Below are 26555 nucleotides of genomic sequence, written 5' to 3' on the forward strand. Positions count from 1 at the left end.
CAGATTACACCCAGTTGGCATACTATTGCCACGTTCTATTGAGCAACCAAACAGCACGGAGTAATTGGATACACTTTGATGTACGCAGACAGGGGCCGCCGACAAGGCCCCCGAATACCTTTATAGCCCTAACCACAGAGATAGCAAACATTGAGAACCGGAGTGAGTGTTGGGTGTGCCTTAAACCACCATCTGGCCTCGTGACCGGACTTCCTCTTTTCGTTCTACCATTAACCATCTTCAATCATGTAACCGGACCAGTAGAAGGACTCGAAGCTAAGACCTCAGCCCATGGTTATACACAACGGGTCTATGCAGGGAAGACTCCGAGTGCTAATGTAATGGTGGTGCCATCTCCCCTATGGGTAGACAACACCAGGGGAGCGGTCTGTTTTACAGGACAGGGAGCAAACAGCATGGGGAAGTCAGAGTGTGAGATTCAACTTCCTCTCCCAGAATCAACTGACCAGGAAGTCATCGCTGTTAACCCGGACACCCAGGTAGAGGAGCAAGTAACATTCACAATAAAAGCAGCCTTACACCATGACAATGGAATGATCCCGCCAAAAGGCATTCACTTGGTCTGCGGGGACAAAGCTTACCCCTACCTACCAAAAGGGTGGGAAGGGAGTTGTTATTTAGCTTCAGTATTTCCGGACAGCAGGATTAAGACCACTTTTCACCCTACCCCTGCAAAACCACGGTACCGAAGTAGCGCATCGGAAACGGGGGATCCAGAGGGATGGGCCGGTGTATCAACGCGCTTGGGGGTTATCAAAGGCACCTGGTGGGAGAAGGCTCTTGGCTTTTTCATGCCACATGCTGGTACTACTATGAATAGCATTAGGATAGATGAGCTTTCGCAAGTTTTGGAATATTTAGGTAATGTAACCATGGCTTACTATACAGAATTAACAGATATGTTAGTATCAATGCGCGCTATGGTAATGCAGAACAGAGTAGCTCTAGACATGCTTCTAGCAGAGCAAGGAGGGGTATGCGGGATGATTGAAGGAGAATGTTGCGTCTGGATTCCGGACCCAAAGGACATAACTAATCGTGCGGTGGCCCGAATTAAAAAGGTGGTGGAAGTTCTCACAAGCAATCGAGTGGAACGTGAGGAAGGTTATGCATGGTGGAAGTCGATCTTCCAGGGCTGGGGAGGTTGGTTGTTGCGTCTAATAGGGTCAGTACTTTTAATCATTGTAGTGGTAATTTTTGGGTGTTTCTCATCAAACTTCTCATTACCATTTGTTTGAAGAAATGCTGCGCAGCGTCACCCCTCACCCAGGCCATTATAATAATTAACAGCGAACTCTCTGTTGAGGACGACTCGGCCAGTAATGGGGAGGGGGACGACCAGGGCCTTCAGGGGGAACCCCACTTAGACGTCATACACGTGGACCTAGGCCAAGGTCTACAACCATTCCTCTTTGTTGAAGCAGATAACTAACCCAGGAGAGAGTGCGTGTTGTTTTGCCTTCCAGTGCAAGATGTGACTCCTGCGCTGGACGAGCTTACACCCGTGCCTTGAGTGCTACTTTTGCTACTTGCTTATGCATAATTGTTTAAACAATAGTATTACAACTGCTGCTAACATAAAACAGTATTGCATGTTAATATGGTGTGGCTTAGCATAGAATTCGTATACTGCAGCTTAAACGGGAGGCATGTGGCAGTAGGTAGGACAAAAAGGGGGAAGACAATGGTAACGGAAGCTAACCTGAACCACCGGCAGTTGGGGACTTCTCATTTGGAAAATGTTGATGGCTATCCACGGCATTCGTAAATCCCGTTTGGCAGGCGCGAGGGCCTAGGGGTAGCTGCTACAGGAACCAAATAGGGGTCCACTCGGTTGGTGAGTATCAGGTGTGGCTGGGTATGGTCAAAATATGACCAAGGAGGGAAACTGTTATGATGATATGCTAGGTGGTCATATTTTGAACCATTAGTTGTGTGTTAATCAGCTGTCGGGATTCAAACCTTGCTTGTAATTGTGTATTATTCAAACCTTGCTTTAAAATGTTGCTTTAAATGTTCCATGCTACCAATGTTCCATGCTACCAATGTTCCATAGCACCCACTGTTTTTGGACAGCGCCCAACTGTTTCTTGGAAACTAAGCCCTTATCACCCTTCCTGTTGTTCTGTGGTAGTGTGCCCTTAGTGCGACCTTGGAGGGAACTGTGGAACTGTTCCTTCAGTGTATGCTGCCCACACATTCCTATTCTTAGTGATCACTAGAGTTTTGCCTTTGTTATCAGCAGGTGCTAGTGAAGGCGTGTAGGAAGCTTGGAAAGTTGTTAGTTTGCAAAACTTGCATATCTGAGAGTTGTGTAGGCGGCTTGGAAACTGGTGGGTTGCATATCTGAGAATTGACCGGTTCAACTTCCTCTAGGGCCCCTAGGGAGGGGGGAAAGAAGCCCACTGCCACATTTATTTCTTTATTTCTTTATCCCTTAGCACACACACACCTTTAGTCCACACCCAGTTCTGCTTTTGTGTGATTATATATATGATGGTTTTGGAGCATATTCTCAATGTGATTCGGGGGAGCCTGACTGAAGGGTCACTGAGTCACATTCTGCATACGTGTGGTCTTCGGAAATAAAACGTGTAATTCGAGGATCCTCATCTGACTCTGTCATCTTACTCGGCCGGGTGGAGAGTCATAACATGAACAACATCGGTAAATGCATTTCCGAGAAATAGTTAAGGACGTGCTCAACATCGGGGTTTTTAAAAAAAAATAAATTTGCGTACACTGTCAAGGCTCGTACAAGAGCTAACACACAGAAGGTACAAGAAGAGGAGCAGGAGAGAAGAGGGGTGGGAGAGGAAAGGAAAAAAAGAGTGTGGAACAGAGACATGAGATCTGTGGAAGGGTGAGGGATGGGGCGGGGTACACAGGGTAAACAAAATGGACACTACAGGGACTTTCAGGTCCTTACACGACGGAGTTTCAGGACAGAAAGCAGGGAATTTGAAGGAGGTGGGTTTGGGGTGGATTAACGGGTTAGGGGGGAGAAAAGATCGTGGTTTTGGATGGAGGAAGATAAGAGATGGTGGTAAACAGCTGTTTTGAAGACCTGGAGGGAAGAGTGGGATTGAAGAGTGTGTGGAACTGTGGGGAAAAAAGAGGAATTAAAGAGTGAAGGTGAGCAGTGATTCTTGATTTTGGTAGTTTTAGCAGAAGGAGTTTGCTGGCGGACCTTGAGCACCCTGTGGAAATATATGATGGGGATATATCGCAGACAGAGCTGGGGGGGGCGGGGGGCAAGACCAGAGAGGGGGGCGGGGGGGGCGAGACCGGTAGAAGACAGAAAGACCACCGACCTGCCTGCGGTGAGAGAGTGAGAGGCCCGAAGACTCAGCCTAATCACGGGACATACCAATGATCCTAAATGCCTTGTTTTCCACAGCGTGAAGCCGAGAAAAGTGAGAGGTGGGAGCACCAGCCCAGAGGGAAGAGCAGTACTCCATCAGGTGAAAGCTTTGTAAATGGTCAGAAGCTCAGGTGGGCCAATGAAGGACTTTGCACAACGGAGGATGCCCAGTCGGCAACTGGCTTTGGAGGCCAGCTTGGAAATGTGGCTTTTCCAGGAAAGATCATGGCAGATAGTAAGCCCCTGAAGCTTGAATGAAAGGACTTTTTCAAGAGGATTCTTGAGAAAATGGACAGGGGTGTGGGGGTTCCAGGCGGTCCTTTCAGAGAGACATAGTGAGAGTGTGAGGTTTGTCAGGAGGAGAAATGGAGTTTTTGATGTACAACACAACTCCGCCGCCAGGACGGGGTTCAGGTCGATCAAACCGGAGTAGACAATAACCAGGGAGCAACACTTCAGAGTCGGGAACGTACGTTGGGAGGAAAGATAAATTTTATAATATATGTGCAAGTTTCGTTTTGAAAAAGATGAATGCAAGTGTTTTCTAAAAGCAAGCTCAGAAGAGACATACCTGCAAACAGTGTATTTCTGCGGGATCCAGCCAATATTGTTCTGTTTGTCACACGATCTCGTAACCAAAACTAGAACGGTACTCCATAGAACGCATACCTACTCCAGCCTGGGGTTTACCTTTTGTATCCCACTGATGGGCCAGATCTGCATCCTCATCTTAACCACAATCTAATTGCCTTGTTCTTGGCAGCTACCTGACTAATCTACCAAGTTTCATCAGAATCCGTATCCAGAATTCTTGTATCCAGATCTGATATGGATCTTCACCAAAATCTAATCAATTTGTCCTTGTCACACACCAACCTGTCCACCAAATTTCATTTGACACCGTCCATAACTTTTTGAGGTATCCTGCTTACAGACAAACACACAAACAAACTAGAAGGGCACTTGGTAGAGGGCATACCTCTGCCACGTAATGCCTGATCCACGAGAACATATCGGGCCCAATACGTCTCTCAATGGTGAAGACTTTAAAAATAAATAATTGTTGTATCCAGATTCGGATTCAGATTTTCACCAAAATCGAATCAATTTGTCCTTGCAATACACACGTGTCCAGCAAGTTTTATCCGAATCTGTACACAACTTTTTGAGATATCCCGACAAAGACAAACAGACAGAAAGGGGTGAAAACATAACCTCCATCTTTGGTGGTGGACAAAAATATCATGCAAAAGATCGTTTTTGGCCCTATCTCTCAATGGTGAAGAATCACTTTATAAATTAAATAATTCTCATATCCACATTCAGATCTTCACCAAAATCGAATCAATTGGTCCTTGCCTTAGACACGTGTCCACCAAGTTTCATCCGAATATGTCCACAACTTTTTGAGATATCGTGCTATATATCGTTTTTGGCACTATCTCTCAATGGTGAAGATTCACTTTTAAAAATTCCGGATCCGGATCTTCCGGAATACAGTAGCCGGATCCGGATCTTCACAAAAATCTCATGAGTTCGTCCTTGTCACACACCCAAACTCTCCACCAAATTTCATCCGAATCCGGCCACAAGTTTTTGAGATATCCTGCACACAAACATTCAGAAAGGGGTGAAAACAACCTCTTTCTATCCTCGGTGGCAGAGGTAATAAACTTACACGGTGAGCAAAAACAAGTTTCCATCTTCATGACACTTTGAGCTTTGCATCGTATGTTAAGAATTGACAATCTTCAGTGTGTCTGAATTTGAAAGGCAGATAATTAAGTGAACGTTAGGGCAGATCATTTTATTGTATGCAGATAGGTAGCTAGTCTAGACCCCCTCAAAAAACAACAAAAGATTTACAATAATCATAAAACAGTTTCAATATTACAAACTCTATCATTACATTATAAATTTGTTCCTGTAACAGTTTCATTTATTTGAGGTGGTGTTTGCAACTGCGATCCCAATGCACACAAGCCTGAAACGGCATGACAGATGGCCATTATTTACAACTACAATTTACTTATCCTTGAATTAAAAGTCAACATTATTAAACTGTCACATACAACAAACCATAATTTTTATTTATTTAGACATGGCGACTTATGAACATTTCATAAAAATACAAACTACGATATAGTGCAGCCATACTTGTGCAACGCCTTCAGGAATTCTTCACACTTTCATTCTCAACTTAGTTTCATTGGTGATATATTCTTCTTTTTCATCCAAATACGATATTAAACTTATTACCTCCTCTACCGAAGGGAGATGGAGGAAATTTATTCACCCCTATTCATCTCTGTCTGTGAGCAGGATGTCTCAAAAAGTTATGACTAGATTCGGATGAAACTTGGTGGACAGGTTTGGGTGTGTGACAATGATGAATTGATTATATGTTAGTGAAGATCCAGATAACAAATTTTTAAAAAGTGATTCTTCACCATTGAGAGATGGGGCCAAAAACGATAAGTAGCATGATATCTCTAAGATTTATGGACGGATCTGGATGAAACTTGGTGGATGAGTTGTGCAGGTGACGAGAACAAGCCGATTAGATTTTGGTTGATGTCCAGGTTCAGATCCAGCCTATCAGTGGGATACAAAACTGTTCGGCCTGGCGGCAGTATGCACTCCACTGAGTGCCTACCTCAGCCAGGCCTGAACAGTTTACATTTTTCAGTTTGAGTCCTGGAATTCCTCTCATGCTGTAGTGCATTTATTGTTCCACTGTTTTCTTTTTGCCCTATTTTATTTGTAGATCCATTGCCCTTTGTTATGCCATGAACCTCAATATCCATGCACAAAAAAAAAATTCAAAAGTTTAAATGTACCTGAAAAAGAAAAGCAAAAATCAACAAGAGCGAAAGTGAGCACAATATACGCCCGAACAAGAAGGTATATACAGAATTGTGGTTGCCATGGCAACCACTTAAGATGACGAACGTATGTCACGACACACCATCTCCACAGTCTGTACCTATGTACCAAATATGAAACGTCAAAACTGAAAAACTTTGGGAGTTAGAGTGTGGATAGGAACGGACGGACGGACGGACAGACGGACAGACGGACAGACGGACAGACGGACAGACGGACAGACGGACAGACGGACAGACGGACAGACGGACAGACAGGCAGACAGGCAGACAGGCAGACAGGCAGGCAGACAGACAGACGACCAGTATTACATAATACGCCCCGATGTATATATCGGGCATATAAAAAGGACAAACGAAAATGCCTGCTATGGTCTAAGACGCTCACTTCTCATCACTTTGCTCTTTGCTGTCCTTGACATCGAACACGATGTAGGGAGCCCCAGCAAATTGGCTCCTCGAGTGCTCCAACACTCTGCATAACACACACAAAAAGAGTAAGGCAAAATTGTACAATTAATATAAAACAGGAAATGTTCTCTGTGCAAGCAGAGGTCACGTTGCACAAAGTCAGAGCACTCTGGCTGCCAAATGATTACAATCCTTTGAAATAAAAATGTTAAAATGTACTTGTCTCAATCACAGCACCCTTTTAACAAAGACCATTTCAGATAATGCCTGGCCTATATTTTGGTCAACTCCATTGCAAATTACACTGAACAACAAAAATTTTTTACTGGAGATGTGTAAAGTGATTTAGACTAATTTGGGTACGCTGATTTCAAAAATCATAACCGTTTTGCTGTATCACGTCAGGATTTTCAGTAACAGAAATATTCCCATTGCCTAGAAGTCAGGATTTCAATGAAATTTACAAAAATTCATTTATTCATTTATTTCATCATGAATGCTTCAAAATTATAGAAATTACAGAAAAACTCCACTAGAATGTAATTAAAAATGCTTTAGGCATTTGGCTTTGCGTTTGTGCTGCTCTGTGTCAGTTTCACGATGCAGGAACCAGCAGAAATCGCCCATCATGTTCGGGTTGTGCCGCCCTTGGTAACGCGACTCCATGAGTGAAATCTCTTGGTGGAATCGCTTGCCGTGCTCGTCCGAGACTGCTCCCAAGTTGTCAGGGAAGAAGTTCAGGTGCTGGTGGAGGAAATGGATTTTCAGGGACATCCTGGAGCCAAGTTTCCTGAAGGACTCCAGCAGCTGCTGCACTATTTCTTCATAGTTGTCCGTGCGCTCGTTCCCCAAGAAGTTGTCCGTCACAGCTTTGAAGCTCCTCCACGCTGCCAGCTCTTTGGGGTTTAGAGTTGTCGGAAAAGTTTCGTCCTTCATAATCTGTCGGATTTGCGGTCCAACAAAGACACCAGCCTTGATCTTGGCCTCCGACAAGGTGTTGCCAAACTTTTCCTTGAGGTATAAAAACCCACGCCCATTCAGATCCATTGCCCGTACAAAACTTTTCATCAAGCCGAGCTTTATGTGGAGTGGTGGAAGGAAAACCTTGGCTGAGTCGACAAGGGTGACACGCTTCACGTTGTGTCGACCAGGTACATGCTCTTTTCGCTCTTCCCAATCTTTCTTCGTCCAGTGATTCTTGTCGTCTCTGCTATCCCAGAGACAAAGGAAGCACATGTATTTCGTGTAGCCTGACTGCAGCCCTAACAACAGCGCCACCACTTTCAAGTCTCCGCAGATGTGCCAGTTGAAGTCATTGTACTTGATGGAATCAAGCAGCTGCCGCATAGTCTCATAGGTCTCTGTCATGCCGAACGCGTGAGCCAGTGGGACTGATGGTTTCTCGTTGCCATTGTGGAGCAAAACAGCCTTCAAGCTGTTCTTCCCCGAGTCGATGAAGAGGCGCCAGTCTGCAGGATCGTGATCACACCCAAGTTCTTTCAACAGACCGTTGATGTCACTGCAGAATGTCATCGTGTCTTCCATCTCAAAGAACTCAGCCATGTCTCTGTGACGTGCTCTGAACAAGGATATCTTGGTGTTAGGTTCAAGTAGATTCCACTGCTGCAGCCTTGATCCAAGCAGCTCTGCCTTCGCCTTTGACAGCGAGAGATCTCTTACAAGATCATTTAAGTCTCCCTGGTTCAGAAGGTGTGATTCTTGAGTGTTGGGTTCAAAAGGTTCATCATCACCATCCTCTTCACCACTGCTTACAGCTATGTTCTGATCAGCTGGAGGTGTTGGAACGGGGTTCTCGTCATCATGAGGCACAGGTTTACGAGCAGAGACGCAGTCAGCGTACTTGATGTGACCTTTATTCTTCTTGTTGAAGCCGGCGATGCTTGTGCAGCAGAAATAACAATCATCATGATGATTCTGCGGCTCACGCCATATCATGGGCACCGCAAATGGCATGCTCGCGCGCTTGCCCACCAACCACTGAGTCAAGGTTGTGTGACAGCTTGTGCAGCAGATGTGTGGTGCCCAGCTCTGTTCTTGGTCCCCCACCTTACACCCGAAGTAGTGAAAGTAGGCGGCCTTCATTTTCACTGCTGTAGATATACTTCGCTGTTGATCTTTTTGGTATACCGACCACAGACATAACAGAAGTTGTCAGGATGATTGGTACAGGAACGCCTACTCATCTTTATCTGAAAGAAAGAAATATAACAATAAGTTAACAACAATTGTACGAAATAGACATGTTAAAGACATATGTAAATTTCATTGAAATCCTGACTTCTAGGCAATGGGAATATTTCTGTTCCTGAAAATCCTGACGTGATACAGCAAAACGGTTATGATTTTTGAAATCAGCGTACCCAAATTAGTCTTAATCACTTTACACATCTCCAGTAAAAAAAAAAATTTGAAATTTGTTGTTCAGTGTTATATAACAGCTTCTTCTTCTTCTTCTTCTTCTTCTTCTTCTTCTTCTTCTTCTTCTTCTTCCTCTTGCATATGCAATATGCAGCACACGGCAGCAGGTAGTATCATTTTGCTGAAGGCTGAGCTGTGCCACTGATGCAGTTCCTCCTGCTGGTCAGAGCAGGAATTTGGAATTTTTTCAAGGTTCTGGCGGTAGCTCACCTACTCTTCGCAAAGGACACCGTGGATTGCTCCCGAAAATAAAAAAAAATAACCCGGGTTATGTATATGAAACAAAAGCATGCGTACTGCAAATGTGCATGTATAATCCATCGTGGTTATATAGTTCGGATAATTCCAACTACACCCACCACCCCCCCCCCCCCAAGGAAGAAAATGCTAAGATGGTCGAAAATGTTTTTCAAAACTTGATGGAATCTAGCAAAACTTGCAAAAGCACAACTTCAGTGCTCCCTCACTAATCCCTGAAAGTTTCAACTTCCTCAGTCAAATCCTCTCAGGAGGAGTAGATGAACACCTTACAACATACAATCCCTCCATGATATAGAGATGTTACAGTATCCCATCCATTCATCCATTGGGACCATACTCTGTGCAGAGCATTTGTGCTGCCTAAGTAGTCTCCTTGGCTATTGGGCACAATCCTGGACGGGTCGCCACTCTGACACAGATTTCCAGCAAGCTGGCACTCATTTTGCCGACCTCAGAAGGATGACAGGCAGTCAACCCCACCTGGTATTAATTCAAAAAGAAAAGGGGGATTTGAACTCAGGATCCCAGGATCACAAGCCCACCACCCTAACCATCAAGCCAACACCAGGCATATCTGTCCCATCAACCCATAAACATTGAAAAGGTCCTTTGGAAGAACACTTCATTTAACAAAAGGGTGAGGAAGGAAGAGTGGGTCTTACAAGTCCGTTAGCAACATGTTGTTGTAGAAGTGAGCTGATGGGAAGGAGCAAATGGCATGGTGCATGCGACACTGCACATTGAGATAAATAGGAGACCAGTTTGGGTCTTCTTGCAGACAGAGCAACAGCCTCTCAAACAGGGAGCGCCCGTAGCCTAAGTCTTGAGCTCTCTAAAGTGTCGGAAGAAGAAGAAAAAAAAATCACAAAAGCAAACAAACAAAAGTGTTGAGTAACAAATGCAAACTCTACGAAAATGCAAAATGAATTTCAAACTGAACTTGCATGTCATTTATATAATAGCGCATGATGAGGTTCATACTATATTGGGTCCTTTATTAATAATTTTGAAAAGGAAGTGAATAGAGTAAGAAAGGGGAAGAACAGAGGGAGAGTGAAGGTGCATGGATTGGGAGGTGAGTGAGAAGGAAAAGGAAAAGATGGGAAACAGGGGAGGGGGGGGAGGAGGAAGGGAGCAGAACCTCAAATGTTCCCTCATTTTTATGTAATTTGTAGACGACCTCAATAAACTCGCTCACATTGCAATGGCATCCTTTATAGAGCAACTGGATTGAAAAAGATAACGTGTAATACTGGCTACCACCAGGTGGCATTTGTGGCCTACCTCGGCACATTACATGTAGACAGAAAAACAAACAAATGCAAACAAGAAAAAGAGCAATCAGAGATTACAGCCCCTTCCCAGAACTTGTTTTGTGTGGTGTTTGTGTAATGGTGTGCTATGTAAGTAATAAGAGACATAATTAGAATTCCACTTTATAACGACTAGCAGTGATGACCGGGTACCAAGACGCCCCACTTTGAGAGGACAGCTGACCCTGACCCATGACGTTTTATATTATTATTCAATTGAATTTAGAATGAGATTAAAATAAATTCAATTCAAATCAAATGGAAGACCAAAAAAGTACACTCCTGCATTGGAGTAATCAGAAGGAACCTAAATAAGCAAAAAGCAAAGATGAAGTCATCAGGAGGAACCCGGATAAGATTCACATTTCAGCTGCTACTCCTCTCCCATCAAACCAATCCAGGCACAGCCAAGTGAGCCTTATTTATTTAAAAAAAAAAAAAAACGAACCCTAACAAATCACACTCTCTCACTATGTCTCTCTGAAAAGACTGTTTGCACCCCCCCCCCCCCCCCGCCATCGACTTTCTCAACAATCCACTTTGAAGAAATCCTTTCATTCAAGCTTCTGGGTCTCACTATCTGCCATGATTTTTCCTGGGTAAGCCACATTTCCAACCTGGCCTCCAAAGCCAGTCACCGACTGGGAATCAGTCCGCCGACTGGGAATTTGCATGCAACGACTGCCTCCATTTTAGCTGCACCTGAGGACGTCTCTGTGAAGAGTTGCTGAAGAGTTGACCAAACAAATGCTTTTTAATGCAAGCTGCTCTGAATTTATCACACACTTCAAGGGTCCTCTGATTTTTTTTTTTTATGCGTGCATGTATGTAGACAAGTCACACAGCCTTTAAACAGTAAAATCGTCATAAAACTGGCAATGGCCTTGTCACATGCCTCTCGAGGGTGCAAGGTCCTTTGCAAATGTAGACGTCAAGCATTGATAGTCAGAAAATAAGAATGGTGACCACCAGTAATTTATTTTATTTTTAATCAAGGTATTTGTACTCAAAATCCTGCCAGTCTCACCCTGTCAATCCAGAAGAATTATCAAACTAATGCACCTCTCCGTTTACATTGTCAGTCACTGGAGGAGGTTCAGTCTCTTGAATTTTGAGGCTTCATCATCAACCATGACCTTTCCTGGACCGACCACATACCAAGTAATCCATCCATTGGGACCATACTCTGTGCAGAGCGTTGGTGCTGCCTGAGCAGTCTCCTTGGCTACTGGCACAATCCTGGACAGGTCACCACTCCGACACAGGATAGCAGCATGCTGGCACTCATTTTGCCGACCTTGGAAGGATGACAAGTCGAGTTAACCCCACCTGGTATTAATTCAACAGCTGAGTGGGGTTTAAACTCAGGACCCAAGAATCCCAAGCCTACCACCCAAACCATTAAGCCAACACCAAGCATACCCAGTAATGCTAGCCTCGAAAACCAGCCGCAGACTGGGCATCCTCCGTCAATCCAAGTCTTTCTTTGAAAAATCAAACAAAACAGTCAAATTGTGTGCGGAGGTGGTGTGGTCAACAGCTTGCTTTCTTTAGCCGCGTCTCGCGTAGCGAACGCTGGCTCTTAGAGAGCTCCGCGTTGTTCTTCTTGTTGTTGTTCTTCTTCTTCTGGTGAAGACAAAACCTTTATTGACTGGTGGAATGACGCGGCTCTTGGACACATTTGTCCTTGTTTAAACAGGGAAAACAAACTCAACTGAGGGTAATTTTAAGTAAATCCATATGGCTCACAACATGTGCATCCATCTTCAATCAGGCAAGTCAGAAAACATTTGCAAATCTCATGGCTAAATTCTCCATATAGTCTCCTTCCTCAAAATCATGGTGGTGCATTTTCCAATCCATCTCTGGTGCATGATTCCCCACTGCAGGCTTTGCCTGAGATCAAGTAGAATGTCTGAACTCCAAATTTCGTGTTCTTAAAAACCCACATTGTTGTTGCCATCTTACCCCTTCGTAACCAGTGCCAAACTGGACTTTGTGTTTTTGTCACCCAACAAGGTAAGGGAATTTCTGTGCACTCATCCCTGCTTCAGAGACTAGGCTATATGGCATCAGTGCACATGTTTTCAAAATCCTGTTCTGCTTCTCAATCTGCACTATTCAGGATGTCCTGCTTTGGCCACCCACAGTCTACCTGGAAGTCAGCAAATATCACTCACTTCCACAGGATGTGTGCAAAAACAGATCCTATCAACGACTGACCAGTAAGCTTGTTTTCAATTGGAAGCAAAGTCATTGAATCGATCATTGCTGTTGATGTCAAGTCTCCTGTTTTCACAAGGCCTCATCTCTTCCCATCATTTTGGATTGTGTCCCAGTCACAAACTGTGTAAATGCTGCTGCTCCTCTCTCAGTAATGACGATAGGCCCTACATCTCAAATGAAAGGTCAAGGTCCTCTCCTTGGACACATCTCAGGTGTTCCACATATTCTGGAATCCTGGTTTGTTGCCAAGCTCTCTACCTGTAGCATACAACATTGCCTTCAATCCGAGACTTTGACTTGCTCCACTCATGCAGTCAACACATTACTGTCAATGGAACCCTCTCCACTCTTCTCCTCTCCTCTCCCAGTGGTGGTTGGAATGCCCCAATACAGCTTTGGCCCATCTTATTCATCATCAACAGAAACAACCTTTCAGATGCTCTGGAAAAAAACCCTCTCTTCCCTTTTCCAATTGACACCACATTGCATCACACAGCACCCCATCCTACTCATCAGGCAGACACAGCAGCTGTGTCATTCTGCTGATGTGGAAATTATTATAGGCTGGTCTGATAAATGGAACATATCCTTCAATCCTGTAAAATCACACTGTTTTACTCTGTCGCTCCAAAATTGTCAAACTCGCCCACATCTCTTTTTCCATGGTCAGCCACCAGAAGAGGTTCAGTCTCTTGAACTTATCAGCCTCATATTCAACACATGATCGCTCCGAGACCAACCATGTAGCAAACTGGCCTCAAAAAACCAGCCGTGGGTTGCAGACTGGGCCTCCCCCATCATTCTGAGTTTTTCCTTGAAAAATCACAGCTCCTTACATTCTCTACAGGGTCTTTGTCCATAGTTCAATGGTGTGGTGCCCTCTCCGATGAGATGGTGCCCCCGATCGCATGTCTGTCTATCCTGGATTCGGTGGAATCCAAAGCTCGAATCATAATTGCAATCTTCCACATTAAAGTGAAATTACAAAGTCTGTAGCTCTCCATGAGCAGATTGACGGCATCTTGTTTTTTAACTGCATCTCCTCCAGTCTTCCTGCACTCTCAGCTCTCTGACACTCAACAACCGCAAAATGCATGCGGCTTACCCAACTGTTGCCCCACTTCCTGTTCATAATTTGTCAGCTTTCTCTTCCCTGAACCTCAATTTTGTAAAAAATTAAAAAATGAAAAAAAATAAAAATAAACACAAGTCTGGAGACGCGATGGTTCACGAGCAATGTGCACGGTGGCCTTTTTTATTTTTCGACCTTCGAGGGGACGCCACGGGCAAACTGGCGGGAATCGGGAATAACGTAAATGATGAAAGTTGTAGTACTCGAAGGGCACTACTTGCATACCAACTTTCATTCGAAACAGTTGAAAACCCGAGGAGCTCGATGCCCAATTTATTGATTTTTTTGACATTTTCTAAGTCCGTGACCATGTGACCTTGACCTTGGGACGAAAATGAAAAAAAAAAAATCGAGCTCCGTGGGGCTATGCAGGTGCCATTGGGCTAACCAAATACCGAAACCCTGCCAGATTCGACAAACCCCCTCAGAGATGTAACTTGAAATCGGCTACCCCCTAAAAACAAGTGTTTTTTTTGGGCGTGGCTCCACCCATAATGGGCGCACCATTCCCATTCTCAAGAAAACACTTCTACATCATGATATAAACCTCCCACCAAAATTTTATCAGGATCAGATCAAAACCCATGGAGCTATGCTCGGGACAGACAGACAGACAGACACACACACACCCATAACGAATATAGTGGTCACTTACTGACTCGTGAACCAAAAAGAGGATATAATTTGTTTTGGTCTGTAACTTTTCATAATCCCCCCAAAAAGGTTTCACAATTTTCATAATAACATAATCCTTTGATGACAGCCATATTAAGGATCTTTACTCACAAAGCTATTCAGATAAATGTGGCTCTGACTCTACATTTTCATTATTTATATGAGCATGCAGCAATGCCGATGATGCAGTGTCCACTATTGAATGGAGGCCAAATAAAAAATAAAATAAACCAATGTCACCCGCAGGGTGACCCGTATCTTGCCAAAAGGTGACCACGTGTGACTTCTTTAAGGTCACACTGAGGTGAACAGAGCTACTATCCACCAGGAGTAACTCCTTGAGGAATATCTGCCTACGAGAGATTCCGATGAGAATCGTTTTACAGAGTAACATGAAAAATATGCGTTTGCCTCATAACGTCACCAAATGACGTCATAATGTCTCAAGCTTGACATATCTAGAAAGCACTCATCGAGGTGTTCAATTTGAGGTACTACACGATATGGTTCCTAAAACTTGAAAATTTGACCTTGGGGTCAAATATGTTTGACCTTAGGCGCTAACCATGAAGGTCAAGGCCAATCGCCACCAAAAATTAATCAGCTGAGCGCCAGACCATGAACTATATTCCCATGAAGTTTGAAGACGATCCGATCAAAATTACTCAAAAAATAAGGGTTTCGTCGACTCCCCTGATTTGCGACAAAGTGACCTTGACCTTCAAAATGTTGTGCGCTGAAAGGGTCCTCTATAGGCCTCTGATATGCGAAGTTACAAAAATTTCCAATGATAACTGTGCTCTGCAGATTTTTTTATATGTGATTACAGACAAACAAAAAAAACAAACAAACAAAAAAAAAACATACAAGCTGACTAATCGTCCGGCAGATATGTGAAATATTCTGGTAGTTTTGTGCCTTTGATGATACAAGCATGAAATTTATAGCATACCCTTAGGAAACATTTTGGATATAGGGACATTCCAGATTACCCCAAGGGTCAAAATTGTGGCCATTTTACAAAATGGCTGCCACGAATAACAAATTCTGCCTACAAGGTCAGCAAAGTCATATGTGCTTGGTGCAAAACACAATGTAGTGAGTATAATATGATTATTATCAACTAGTATGCACATGCTTCATTATCTACTTCATATTTGACTAAAAAAATGCATCTACGGTGGTCTATGAGGGACACAGATAACAGTTTACCATCGCAATAATGCATGGCTGGAACAAGAGCTCTGCAATATGATCATGCATGTGAATGTTACCTGAATATTGTTTCTGGAAATATAAATAGATCAAAAATCAAATTTGGTGAAAGGAACTTAGACTCCATGAATATTTCCCACGAGCCCACGAGCAGAATAACGCATTAGTTAAGGGTGACGGAGGAGCTGTAGGCCTGACAGAGAATCCCGCTGCATTACGCCGCTGGATGGTATCTGGTCCAGAGATGGCCAGAGTGATGGCTGAGTTCCAGGCCACATCAGAGACCAAGAAGGCTGTTCACAAACACCACGAGCAGACCAAGCACACACAGGTAGCCTTTGCTAGAGATGTGCGTTCACTCACTCAAGTCATGGGGGAGATGGGCAACCCATTTTGTGATGACAGCAAGGATCTCCTGGTGCTAGACAGCAGAGACCTGGCAGACCCAGCAGTTATCAATACTGTACACCAGATCGAGAAGCTAGGACAAGAACCGCATGACTGCTATGTCCATGAGAGACTTATCAACCAGACAAAGCCCATCACCGACCCAATCAAGAGAAACAACCTCCCTCTCTTCAGCCGACCTCCAGTCAGAGAGAAGTCAAGAGCACAGCTGCAGGTTTCATCTCTGAAGAACGACTGCTCCCTGTTCTCCAGGTTGTTCATTGCGTCCCAGATACGTGATGGAAATCTTGATGAGTTCTTCGCACATGAGAACCAAGCATGTCCCCCTGCACTGTCACACATGGGCAAGATGAGACTTGGAACAAAGTCTGATCTGGTTGGCTGCTTAGAAGATCTGGTCCCTCCACAGGAGAATGCTGCTGCTGCTGCTAGTCTAGCAGTTGAAGTCATCATCCTTGATGGTGCAGCAATCATCAGTATGCTGCCACCTGGCACAGCAAAGACCTTCAACGAGAATGCATCAGAAGTATTCTTGCCATACATCACATCTCAGCTGCAGCATACGAGCAGGATGGATATTGTCTGGGATGAATACCTCACAGACAGTTTGAAGGCAGACACTAGGAAGAAGCGAGGCAAAGGCATCAGGAGACGAGTCGAGCCATCTAGTTCCATTCCTGTAAACTGGCAGACCTTTCTTCGCACAGATGAGAACAAGATGGAGTTGTTTGACTTCCTAGCCACCAGAGTAGCAACAACAGACACAGACAAACAAGTCATCAGCACCCACCACAAAGATGTGGTTTGTACGCAGGCCCAAGATGTTGCTGGTCTTGCCCCTTGTAGCCATGAAGAGGCTGACACAAGAATGCTACTCCATGCTGAAGATGCTGTGAGGCAGGGATACAGCAAAGTGTCGATCCGTACAGTAGACACTGATGTCGTGGTCCTTGCAGTGACAGCAGCTGGACGTCTGGACATTGATGAGCTCTGGGTTGCTTTTGGCACAGGAAAGAACTTCAGGTTCTTGGCAGCTCACGAGATGTCTGTGGCACTGGGACCTAACAAGTGTCGAGGTTTGCCATTCTTCCATGCCCTCACTGGATGAGACACCGTTTCAAGCTTCGGAGGCAGGGGGAAGAAAAAGCATGGGAAACCTGGAAAGCCTGTGATGAGGTCACTGTTGTCACTGCAGCATTCTGTGCCTTGGCTGCCACACCAACTCCTTCAGCCGTAGATGACCACATGGATGCACTGGAGCGTTTTGTTGTTGTGCTCTATGATCGCACCAGTTGCCAGGAACATGTCAATGAGTGTCGCAAGCATCTGTTCACCCAGAATGGCAGATCAATAGATGCTCTCCCACCAACTCGTGAAGCCCTGAAACAGCACATCAAGAGAGCTACCTACCAAGCCGGCTACTGTTGGGGCCAGATGATGAAGTCCACACCAGAGCTCCCATCGCCCAGTGACTGAGGGTGGGTTCACACCGATAATGGCTGGGACATATACTGGACAACCCTCCCAGAGGCAACTGAGGCATGTCGGCAACTACTAAGGTGTGGCTGCAAAAAGGGATGCAGACGACAGTGCAAGTGTGTCAAGGCTGCACTCCAGTGCACAGCTCTATGTCACTGTGGTGGGGAGTGTACAAGAGAGTAGAACTGGGACAAGAGAGATCACAGATGATAATTATGTAACATGTACACATGTATCCATGCATCATAGTAGACTCTGTTACCTGGATCTAGAGGTTCCACTGTATAATTTTGACTCTGTAAGTTGATGTTGGGATCAAACAGAAGCACTTCCTCTGAGTTCAAGAGTGTTAAATGAACAACAGTCATTCCATGGTGCTTGATAACAGTTTTCTGAAGAGTTTGTTGTAGAAAACCATCCAAAAGTGCAAAAATGCACCAAAAAATGACCAAATTAATGGTTTATTCACGCTTTGTCACCTTTATTTGCTATTTCTTATTTGCTAGAATCTATATTTAGTTTAAAAAAAACCACTGGTATGCTTCTTAAATATAGTTGTATCCACATGTATCCTCCTTGTACAACACAAAATCGGCTATTTTGTAAAATGGCCGCCATTTTGGCTCTGGGAAGAATCTGGAATGTCCCTATATCCAAAAATCTTTGTAAGATACTGCCCTAGCAGTGTGCCAAATTTCATGCTTGTATCATTAAAGGCACATTTTTTTCACATATCTGCCGGACTATAACATATCTTGCAAAAACTTCGCTTTGGCAAGATAAAAAAAAAATAACAAGTCTGGAGACGGCGATGGTTCATGAGCAATGTACACTGTTCGCCTTTTTTATTTTTAGCAGCGTCTCGCGTAGCGAACGCTGCTCTAAGGGAGCTCGGCGTTATTCTTCTTCTTCTTCTTCTTCTTCTTCTTCTGACAAAACCTTTAGGACTCAGCTCTTTTATATACAGGATCCGGATCTCCTTAAATACTAAACACCTGTACACATCCTCGCATTGAGGGTGCCTTTTGAGAGCGTCTATCATGAACTTTTAAATATATTCGGACATTTGCTTTTAAGTTTCGAAAAGTTCACGTTACTATTTAAAGATTATTCCATTTAATATATTGTAATTTCGTAAATACACTGTTTTCTCGTCATGAACGAAGATCGTCAATGACGGACGTGACGTGACGGCACGTGAAGAAATATCGGAAGTTGTTGTTGTTGTTTTTATTTTTATTCTTCTTCCTCTTCATGTTCTTCTTCTGGTGAAGACAAAACCTTTAGGACGCTGCTCTTGGACACATTTGTCCTCGTTTGACCTTCGAGGGGACACCATGGGCAAACTGGTGGGAATCGGGAATAACATAAATGATGAAAGTTGTAGTACTCGAAGAGCACTACTTGCATATCAACTTTCATTCGAAACAGTTGAAAACCCTAGGAGCTCGATGCCCAATTTATTATTTTTTTTTGACATTTTCTAAGTTCGTGACCTTGTGACCTTGACCCTGGGATGAAAATGAAAAAAAAATCGAGCTCCGTGGGGTTCAGTGTGTGCATTGGGCTAACATTGGCAGGTGCCATTGGGCTAACCAAATACCGAAACCCCTGCGAGATTTGACAAACCCCCTCGGAGAAGATGTAACTTGAAACCGGCTACCCCCTAAAAACACGTTTTTTGGGCATGGCTCCGCCCATAATGGGCGCAGCACGCGAATTCTCCGGAAAACACTCGATCATGAATCAAACCTCGCACCCTAATTTTATCAAGATCGGATCAAAACCCACGGAGCTATGCTCGGGACAGACAGACAAGCCGGTAGGCGGACATGGGTAGTCGATCAAGTCGAATTTAGTCGTTTTTCAGCCGTTACTAGCCAACAAAAGCGTCCATAGCAACGGTTCTCACACATAACTAGGACATTCCATTAACCTACCATACCAGTTTCATGTATATCTGACTCATAGTCTCTGAGATATAACGAACTTCGTTTTTTTGTTTTCGACCAGGGTTCATTCAAAGTCTATCTTCTCCCACAGTTTTCATAGGATCAGGCTGGAAATTTTTGACAATATGGCTGAATGTACTGCCCACAGTCGCTCGTGGCCAGATTTTTGATTTTCAAAAAAAAAAAATGAGATTTTTTTGAAAATTTCAAAGGTCCGTTGCTAGGCAACAGATGGGTCCATAGCAACGGTTCTCATTTGCACACAACTCGGTCATGGTATGAACCTACCAACCAAGTTTCATCGAAATCGCCATTGTATTAACGGAGCATTGGACCGAACAGATATACATACAGACAGACAGACAGACAGACATATCGACGGAAATACTGATAATAAGGGTAGACTAGATCGACTACCCAACAAACATATCGACGGAAATACTGATAATAAGGGTAGACTAGATTGACTACCCAACACACACCCATAACCAATATAGTGGTCACTTACTGACTCGTGAACCAATATGGCGGATCAGGGAAGAAAGGTGATAGAGCTACAGGATGACCCCCAAAAAGTGGGCCCCAGGAAAAGTTTAATAACTTCAATATTGTCCAATTAAACTTAACAAAATTCGCAGATCGTGTTACTCACTCATAATCAAGATATCACTGAAAATTTCAGTTGTCTACAATGAGTTCAGTTGTCTACAGGGGGGGAGTTCAACCAGGAGGGGGTTACTGGAGGAATGTGTGCATCCATGAGGACGTGCTGAGGGTGAGAGGGCTGAAGGAGTAGCGGAAACTTGATTAAACAGAGATAGTTAAAAAAAAAACAACAAAGACAGCACCAAATATGTTTGTGATGCAAGAGCAAGAGGTAACTGTTCTTCTGCCTCATCATGGGATGTGTCTGTATGTTGAAATTTGAGATTCCAGATTCTAAAAGAGACAGATGTGATGCAGGAGTGCCAACCCATAGTGGAAATAAAAGCAGTACTTTGTTGACCTATGGACAAAGACCTTGTAAGGTTTTGAGTAGTTTTGATTTTTCAAGGAATGACGCAAAGAACAACACAGGGTGGTTAGCCTGTGGCTAGCTGTGGGGGCCAGCTGCAAGGATATCTCTCTATGTCTGTCTGTCTGTCTGTCTGTCTGTCTGTCTGTCTGTCTGTCTGTCTCTCTCCCTTATGCAGGGCCACATATTTTAAAGTTACAAACTCCACACCTGGGGAAACAACTTTGTGTGGGGGTTAACCTCGGCTGCGTGGCCAAGGCCTCACACGGGGGTGTGGTAAATTTTTAAGGCAAATGTGTACTGTGAAGCACCATCTAATGATGGCAGAGGGTATTGCAATTTTCTTTTTTGCCTGGGCAACACTGAAGTTAAAGCAATCTTCGCATGGGTAAATTTGTCACCCTTGCCTTCTCCTCCCCCCACCCCCCAAATGGAGGGGCCTTTCAAACTGTCATCGTGGGTGAGACATTTCTAGCGGGAAGAGACATCAGGACGAGTGTGGGGCAAAGGGGGGAGGAGGGGTTAAAGCACTCCACACAGGGAAATTTGTCCTTCTCCCCTTCTTCCCCACCCCCCGAAATAAAAAAACGGAGGGCCTGTCAAAGCTTGTCTTCGTGTGTGAGACATTTCTATCAGGAAGATGGGGGGCAAGGGGGGGTGGGACATGAGGACGGGTGACGGGAAGGAGATGTGGGGGGGAGGGGGAGGGGTTAAAGCACTCTATGCACGGGTAAATTTATCTTCCTTTCCTTCTCCTTTTTTCCCAAAATGGAGGGGCCTGTCAAAGTGGGAAAAATAACCAGAGGGAGCTGGGGACATCATGTCATCTCTAGCAGCAAGAGATGTACAGCTGGGGTGAGGTGGATGGGAGAAGAGGTGGAAACTACAAACTCTGAGCTCAGATTATAGATACAACTTTGTGAAGGAAGTAAACATGAGCTATGTGGCCTTGGCCTCAGCGGCTGTTTTGAGTCCACAAAGTGATGTCAAAGTGACCAACATAGCAATTTTTGGCAAACCGTCCAACTAATTGATCCGTCAGCAAAGCGACGGTGTAGGCTCTGCTGGCAAATGATAACAGAGGAGAGAAAATATAGAAAATGGCCTGGGTGTGCAATGGCAAATTCAATTGTACATCTCGTAGAACAATGTTACTTCAATTTTGCAGGCTTAATTGGGACCCCACCAATAACAAAAGCAGTTTCAGAACCCCAGGAGTTTTTTGTCAGTCGAAGCAAAGCCCAATATAAGACATGCAAATTCCAGAGACTCAAAATGGTTGCCACCATAAACAGAATATATTACTCATGAAAGGATGCATCCAAATTACTCATGAAAGGACTCAAATGTAAGCAAACCATTAACTAGAACATGTTTTTCGTCAAAAATTTAAAACATGAAAAAAGGTGTTGCATGAACACTTTCATTTGGCAGTCACACGTCTCCTTTGCCACCTGCATCTTAGACACAAGTTTTCTGATTTCAATGTCCACATCCGCAGATTTTAGAAAGCTTGCTCCACATTGGGACAAAACAAAATACAACACATCCATGGCTCAAGGCCCACAAACAACCCAACCCTCCTCCCCCCTCCCCACACCCAGCCATGCCTTGGAGAGAACAGAAGGTTGGAGTTGCTCCGGATCACCCACAAGTACCATTTTGCAGCACTTATTAAGTAGAGGGACCAGTGAGTTTATCTCGGTACTCTGGGCAGCCTGCCAACAAAAAAAACAAAAAAAAAATAAGAGAAGAATAAGAAAGAGGAAGAAGTAAGACAATACCATACTCACAATGAGAAGAGCAAACCTAATAATCTACAAACAGGGTATTTCAGCCAAGGTAATCGAGGGACAGGTAAAGGCCATTTAAGCAATCATGACTGTGCTGTGTCCGTATTTTAGTCCTCCCACTTAATACAGGGTATTGTCGATTATGCACAGCCAACTTAAAGGTCCCCTGACATGCCAAAGTACATAAATTTCATTTATATATGTCCTAGAGGAGTTTTTCATCGTGATTTCAGATCTGACAATGTTTTCTCACAATATTCATTCTGTAAAATGTAAAATTATAAAAAACAAATGTCTTCGGGAACGCCCCTAAAAATTCTCCTGAAAGGGGCTTAACCCACATGACGTCATATACAGTATGTCAAATGCTGAACATTAATTACTCGGGTTGGTGGTCTACGTGATTCTATTGGCTTGCTGTGTGTTTCCACATTTGATTGGTCGACTCAATCGCTTCGTTCATTTCTGCGTTAAAAAAAATCAAACATTTGTTTTTGAATAATGGATGACATGGACTTTCACTTGTCTGGCAACGACAGTGAGTGTGAGAGAAATGAAGGATTTTGGTCTGAATCAGATGGAGAATTGTCGGATAACGTAGTCGCGGGAGGTGAAGTTCAGGCAGCTGGAAATTAAATACGGCCTTACCAGTTTGAGCCCGAAGCAGGACAAGCAGAGAAAAATGGCGATGAAATTCCCGGAGTTCATGATGATCAGGAGGACATCGAAGGAAGACTCGGAAATAACAACTGGTTAGACTAAATCCTATTCGTAATTCAATAATGTAAATTCGACTTGCATACTGCTCGATATCAGAAATATTTCAGTAAGGTGATGTGAACAGCGCAGCGGACATGTTGCCCCGCGGCGAATTAATCACAAACAAGGCCGGCGCATGTCATGGGCCGTATCTCTCCGGCATAAAACGAAGCAATCTCGCTGTCCGGATATGATGAAAACTTGTGTGCAGAACACATCTTGTGACACAATTATCTCGAGTAGTCCGATAAATCTGGCGTTGTTGCATTTTTATTTATTTTATTCCTACTCTCGTCATGTAGCACCAGTAGAAAACAATGAAAAAAGAGAATAATAAATAAAAGCTACAGCACGTCAGATTTATCGGCCTAGTCAGACGGACGACGGATTTATCGGACTAGTCTAGAGTCTAGACTCCAGAGATCTCGAATCAATCCACTCTGTGCGAGTTACTGTATGTGACGTCACGCTGCGATTCGCTGAAGTCAACTTTTTTTAGGGGCGGGGCATAGCAAGTTGTGAAAAGCACAATAAATGATCGAAATATTCCTCTAATTATCCCATTTTTGATTAAAAAATAAAACATGGGTGATTTCTTCACTAGGAAGGTCAAGTTAATTTATAAATAACAAGTTTATTTTGCATGTCAGGGGACCTTACAAGCAGCAAATTTATCCATGATGTTGGTCCACAAGAGCCTGCTGCTTTCTGAGTTTATTGCTGTAATATTAATGCCCTAAATGTTGATAAGCTGGCTCGCTTTTTGCCTTTATGTGAAAGACTGTGCCCCACAATACAGCTTTACTTTGTGAAGTACAACAAGAGCATTTTAATGCCTCAATTTTTCACCGAGTTGCTTCGAGGGGGTGTTACAAACCCATGGGTGAGGGAAGACATAAACCCAGCTGAGCACTTTGACATGAAAAATGTAACAAAGTGACAAGATAGACAGGAGGTGGATACCCAGTACAGGAAAAGTGTATGCAACTCTCCCACCAGCAGCAAGTTGGTGGGGATTGTATTTTATACAAGTTTACATCTGGCCTTCCTCCTGCTATTAATATTTGAGCTCCTGCTATCCTCCTCCTCCTCCTCCTGCTATCTTCCTTCCTCCTGCTAACTTCTATGCTATTAAAATGAGGTCACACTTATTACTCAAGAGTCCCTCACCTGCTCACCTTCCCAAAGTCCAAAATTGTTTCCAACCTGCATCAATTCATCCCCTTACTCTCCAAATTATGGAAATGTCTCCCTGTGTCCATCGTCTCCTCATCCTCACCTCAATCTTTCAAATGTGCTGCTCATCACGACCTCACACATGCACATCTACCATCACTTATACACACGCTAATTCTTTCCCACTCTGTTCCTCGCTTGGCCATTGTTACTCATTTTTGTGCAATTCCACTATTTCTTTAATTACATTATTCAGCTGAGGCTGAGCGGAGCGTGGTCAAGGCCGTTTATCCCTGCAACGTAAAACACCCTGCAGGCCCTGCAACCCATGCCTGCAGAAAATTGATTTTTTATGATGCCGGCCACATTTTCCATCCAGTCATCATGTAACTTCGTATGAAGCTAACTTTTATCATTGCACACATTTCTTATTAAGTCAACTTGGTTGTCGGGATGGCTTTGCAGGACAAAAAATACAAGTTGATGAGTCTCTGTCGTGTTGAGAAAGAGATGCAGAGAGTGCATTGAACACGCGCAAGCACATCTACACTTACCACAGCGGATATTAACGTGCCAATATTTTCAAAAAAGAAGTTCCAATATATATTCACAGACAAGGGTCCTTTACACATGGTGGCAATCTTCAATCGTTCAACTGTTTGATAGTCATACGTGGTGGCCTGCAAGTTTTTTGGGGAGGATTCGGAGGGGTACACACATTCAAAAAGATTGGGAGCCACTTGCTTGAATGCTGAGCATGAAGCGAGCAAGCAGCAAGTACCATTTCAAAAGTATTTCATATAACTCGGCTCGGGTCAGAATCACAGCCAACCTTCCAAACTCAGAGTGGATGTTCGAACCACAATGCCAGTTTGGTTGAGAAACCTCATTATTGTATTTGAAGTCTAAATTAATGTATTGTACAATATTTTCACTGAGTGGGCATTTGAGAAAATCTTATTCTGATTATACAACTGTTATTAATGTTCAAATCTGGCACAAGATTGTCTGTAACTGTTCTGATAACATAACTGTGCCGACACCACATATATGACAATAAAATCACACCTATTTAGGGAAGAGATGCTTTTACACTACCGGTCGAAAGTTTTAGAAGACCCCCATTTTTCAGTTTTTACTGAAATTTAAGCAGTTCAAGTTGAGTGAATAACCTGAAATAGTACAAAGCTAAGCAGTAAACTGCCGGAGGTAAAAAAAAAAAAGAAAGAAGATGCTTCGGTTACCAAAAACTGAAAAATAATGTAAGTTTCAGAGTTGTTAAAAAGGCCCTTTAAAACGAACAAGTAATGGGTTAGTAACTGCAGCTGTTCTGCAGCAATGGAGGTAAATTAAGCCTTGAAAGTTGATGCAAACAATTCCTACAGGTGTCCCAACTTTTGTTGATTAGTTACAAACCCTCTGTCTGTATAAAAGCAGTGTTGGAACAGACTGTGTTGCTGCACCCTCTGAAGCATTATTTGGACAATATTGCACTGCAGGAAGTAGGATATTGCCATCATAATGGCAAGAAAAAGACAATTAATAAAGGAAGACAGACAGACCATCATTACCCTTCAAAGTGTAGGTCTTTCCTTTAGAGAGATTGCAAAGGGAGCCAAGGTGTCAGTGAGTACAGCTTCCTACACCATCAAAAGGCACTTGGAAACTGGAAGAAACTCTGACAGGAAGAGGTCTGACAGACACGTTTCTGAAAGTCAAGAGTTTGCGTGATTGGTGCTCAGAGGACAGCAGCTTCAAGCACAGCTTAACACTGGTCGAAGTAAAGAAGTCACAGTTTCAACTGTGAAAAGAAGACTTCGAGCTGCAGGTTTGACAGGTCGAGTGGCAGTAAGAAAGCCAATGCTAAGATGGCAAAATAAGAAAATGAGGCTTGCCTGGGCCATGAAGCACCACCAGTGCATGATTGAAATTTGTAAGAAGGTCTGATGGACCGATGAATCAAAATTTGAAATCTTCGGTTCCTCACGCAGGGTTTTTGTATGCCGTCGAGTAGGCGAAAGGATGGTTCCT

General features: G+C 43.7%; 1 protein-coding gene across 6 annotated transcripts in view; it reads right to left on the bottom strand.

Moving 5' to 3' along the window:
- LOC147035510 (helicase senataxin-like) overlaps positions 1–26555 on the bottom strand; it is a 442380-nt gene that overhangs the window by 92564 nt on the left and 323261 nt on the right. For 5 of the 6 annotated variants that reach the window (XR_015062693.1, XM_085899543.1, XM_085899524.1 and 2 more), the window contains 3 exons: positions 22407–22514; positions 10044–10213; positions 6659–6745 (listed from right to left, as the gene is read on the bottom strand). Coding sequence is in view for 5 of the 6 variants with exons in the window: in XM_085899543.1 (XP_085755669.1) it covers positions 6659–6745; positions 10044–10213; positions 22407–22514 (365 nt within the window). In the remaining variant the exon portion in view is untranslated. The remainder of the gene's footprint in view (positions 1–6658; positions 6746–10043; positions 10214–22406; positions 22515–26555) is intronic. The other variant, XM_085899538.1, reaches the window with a different exon arrangement.

The sequence above is a fragment of the Eptatretus burgeri genome, chromosome 1 (assembly GCF_056783735.1).
Source record: "Eptatretus burgeri isolate ZD-2024b chromosome 1, Ebu_testis_v1, whole genome shotgun sequence".
Lineage (NCBI taxonomy): Eukaryota > Metazoa > Chordata > Myxini > Myxiniformes > Myxinidae > Eptatretus > Eptatretus burgeri.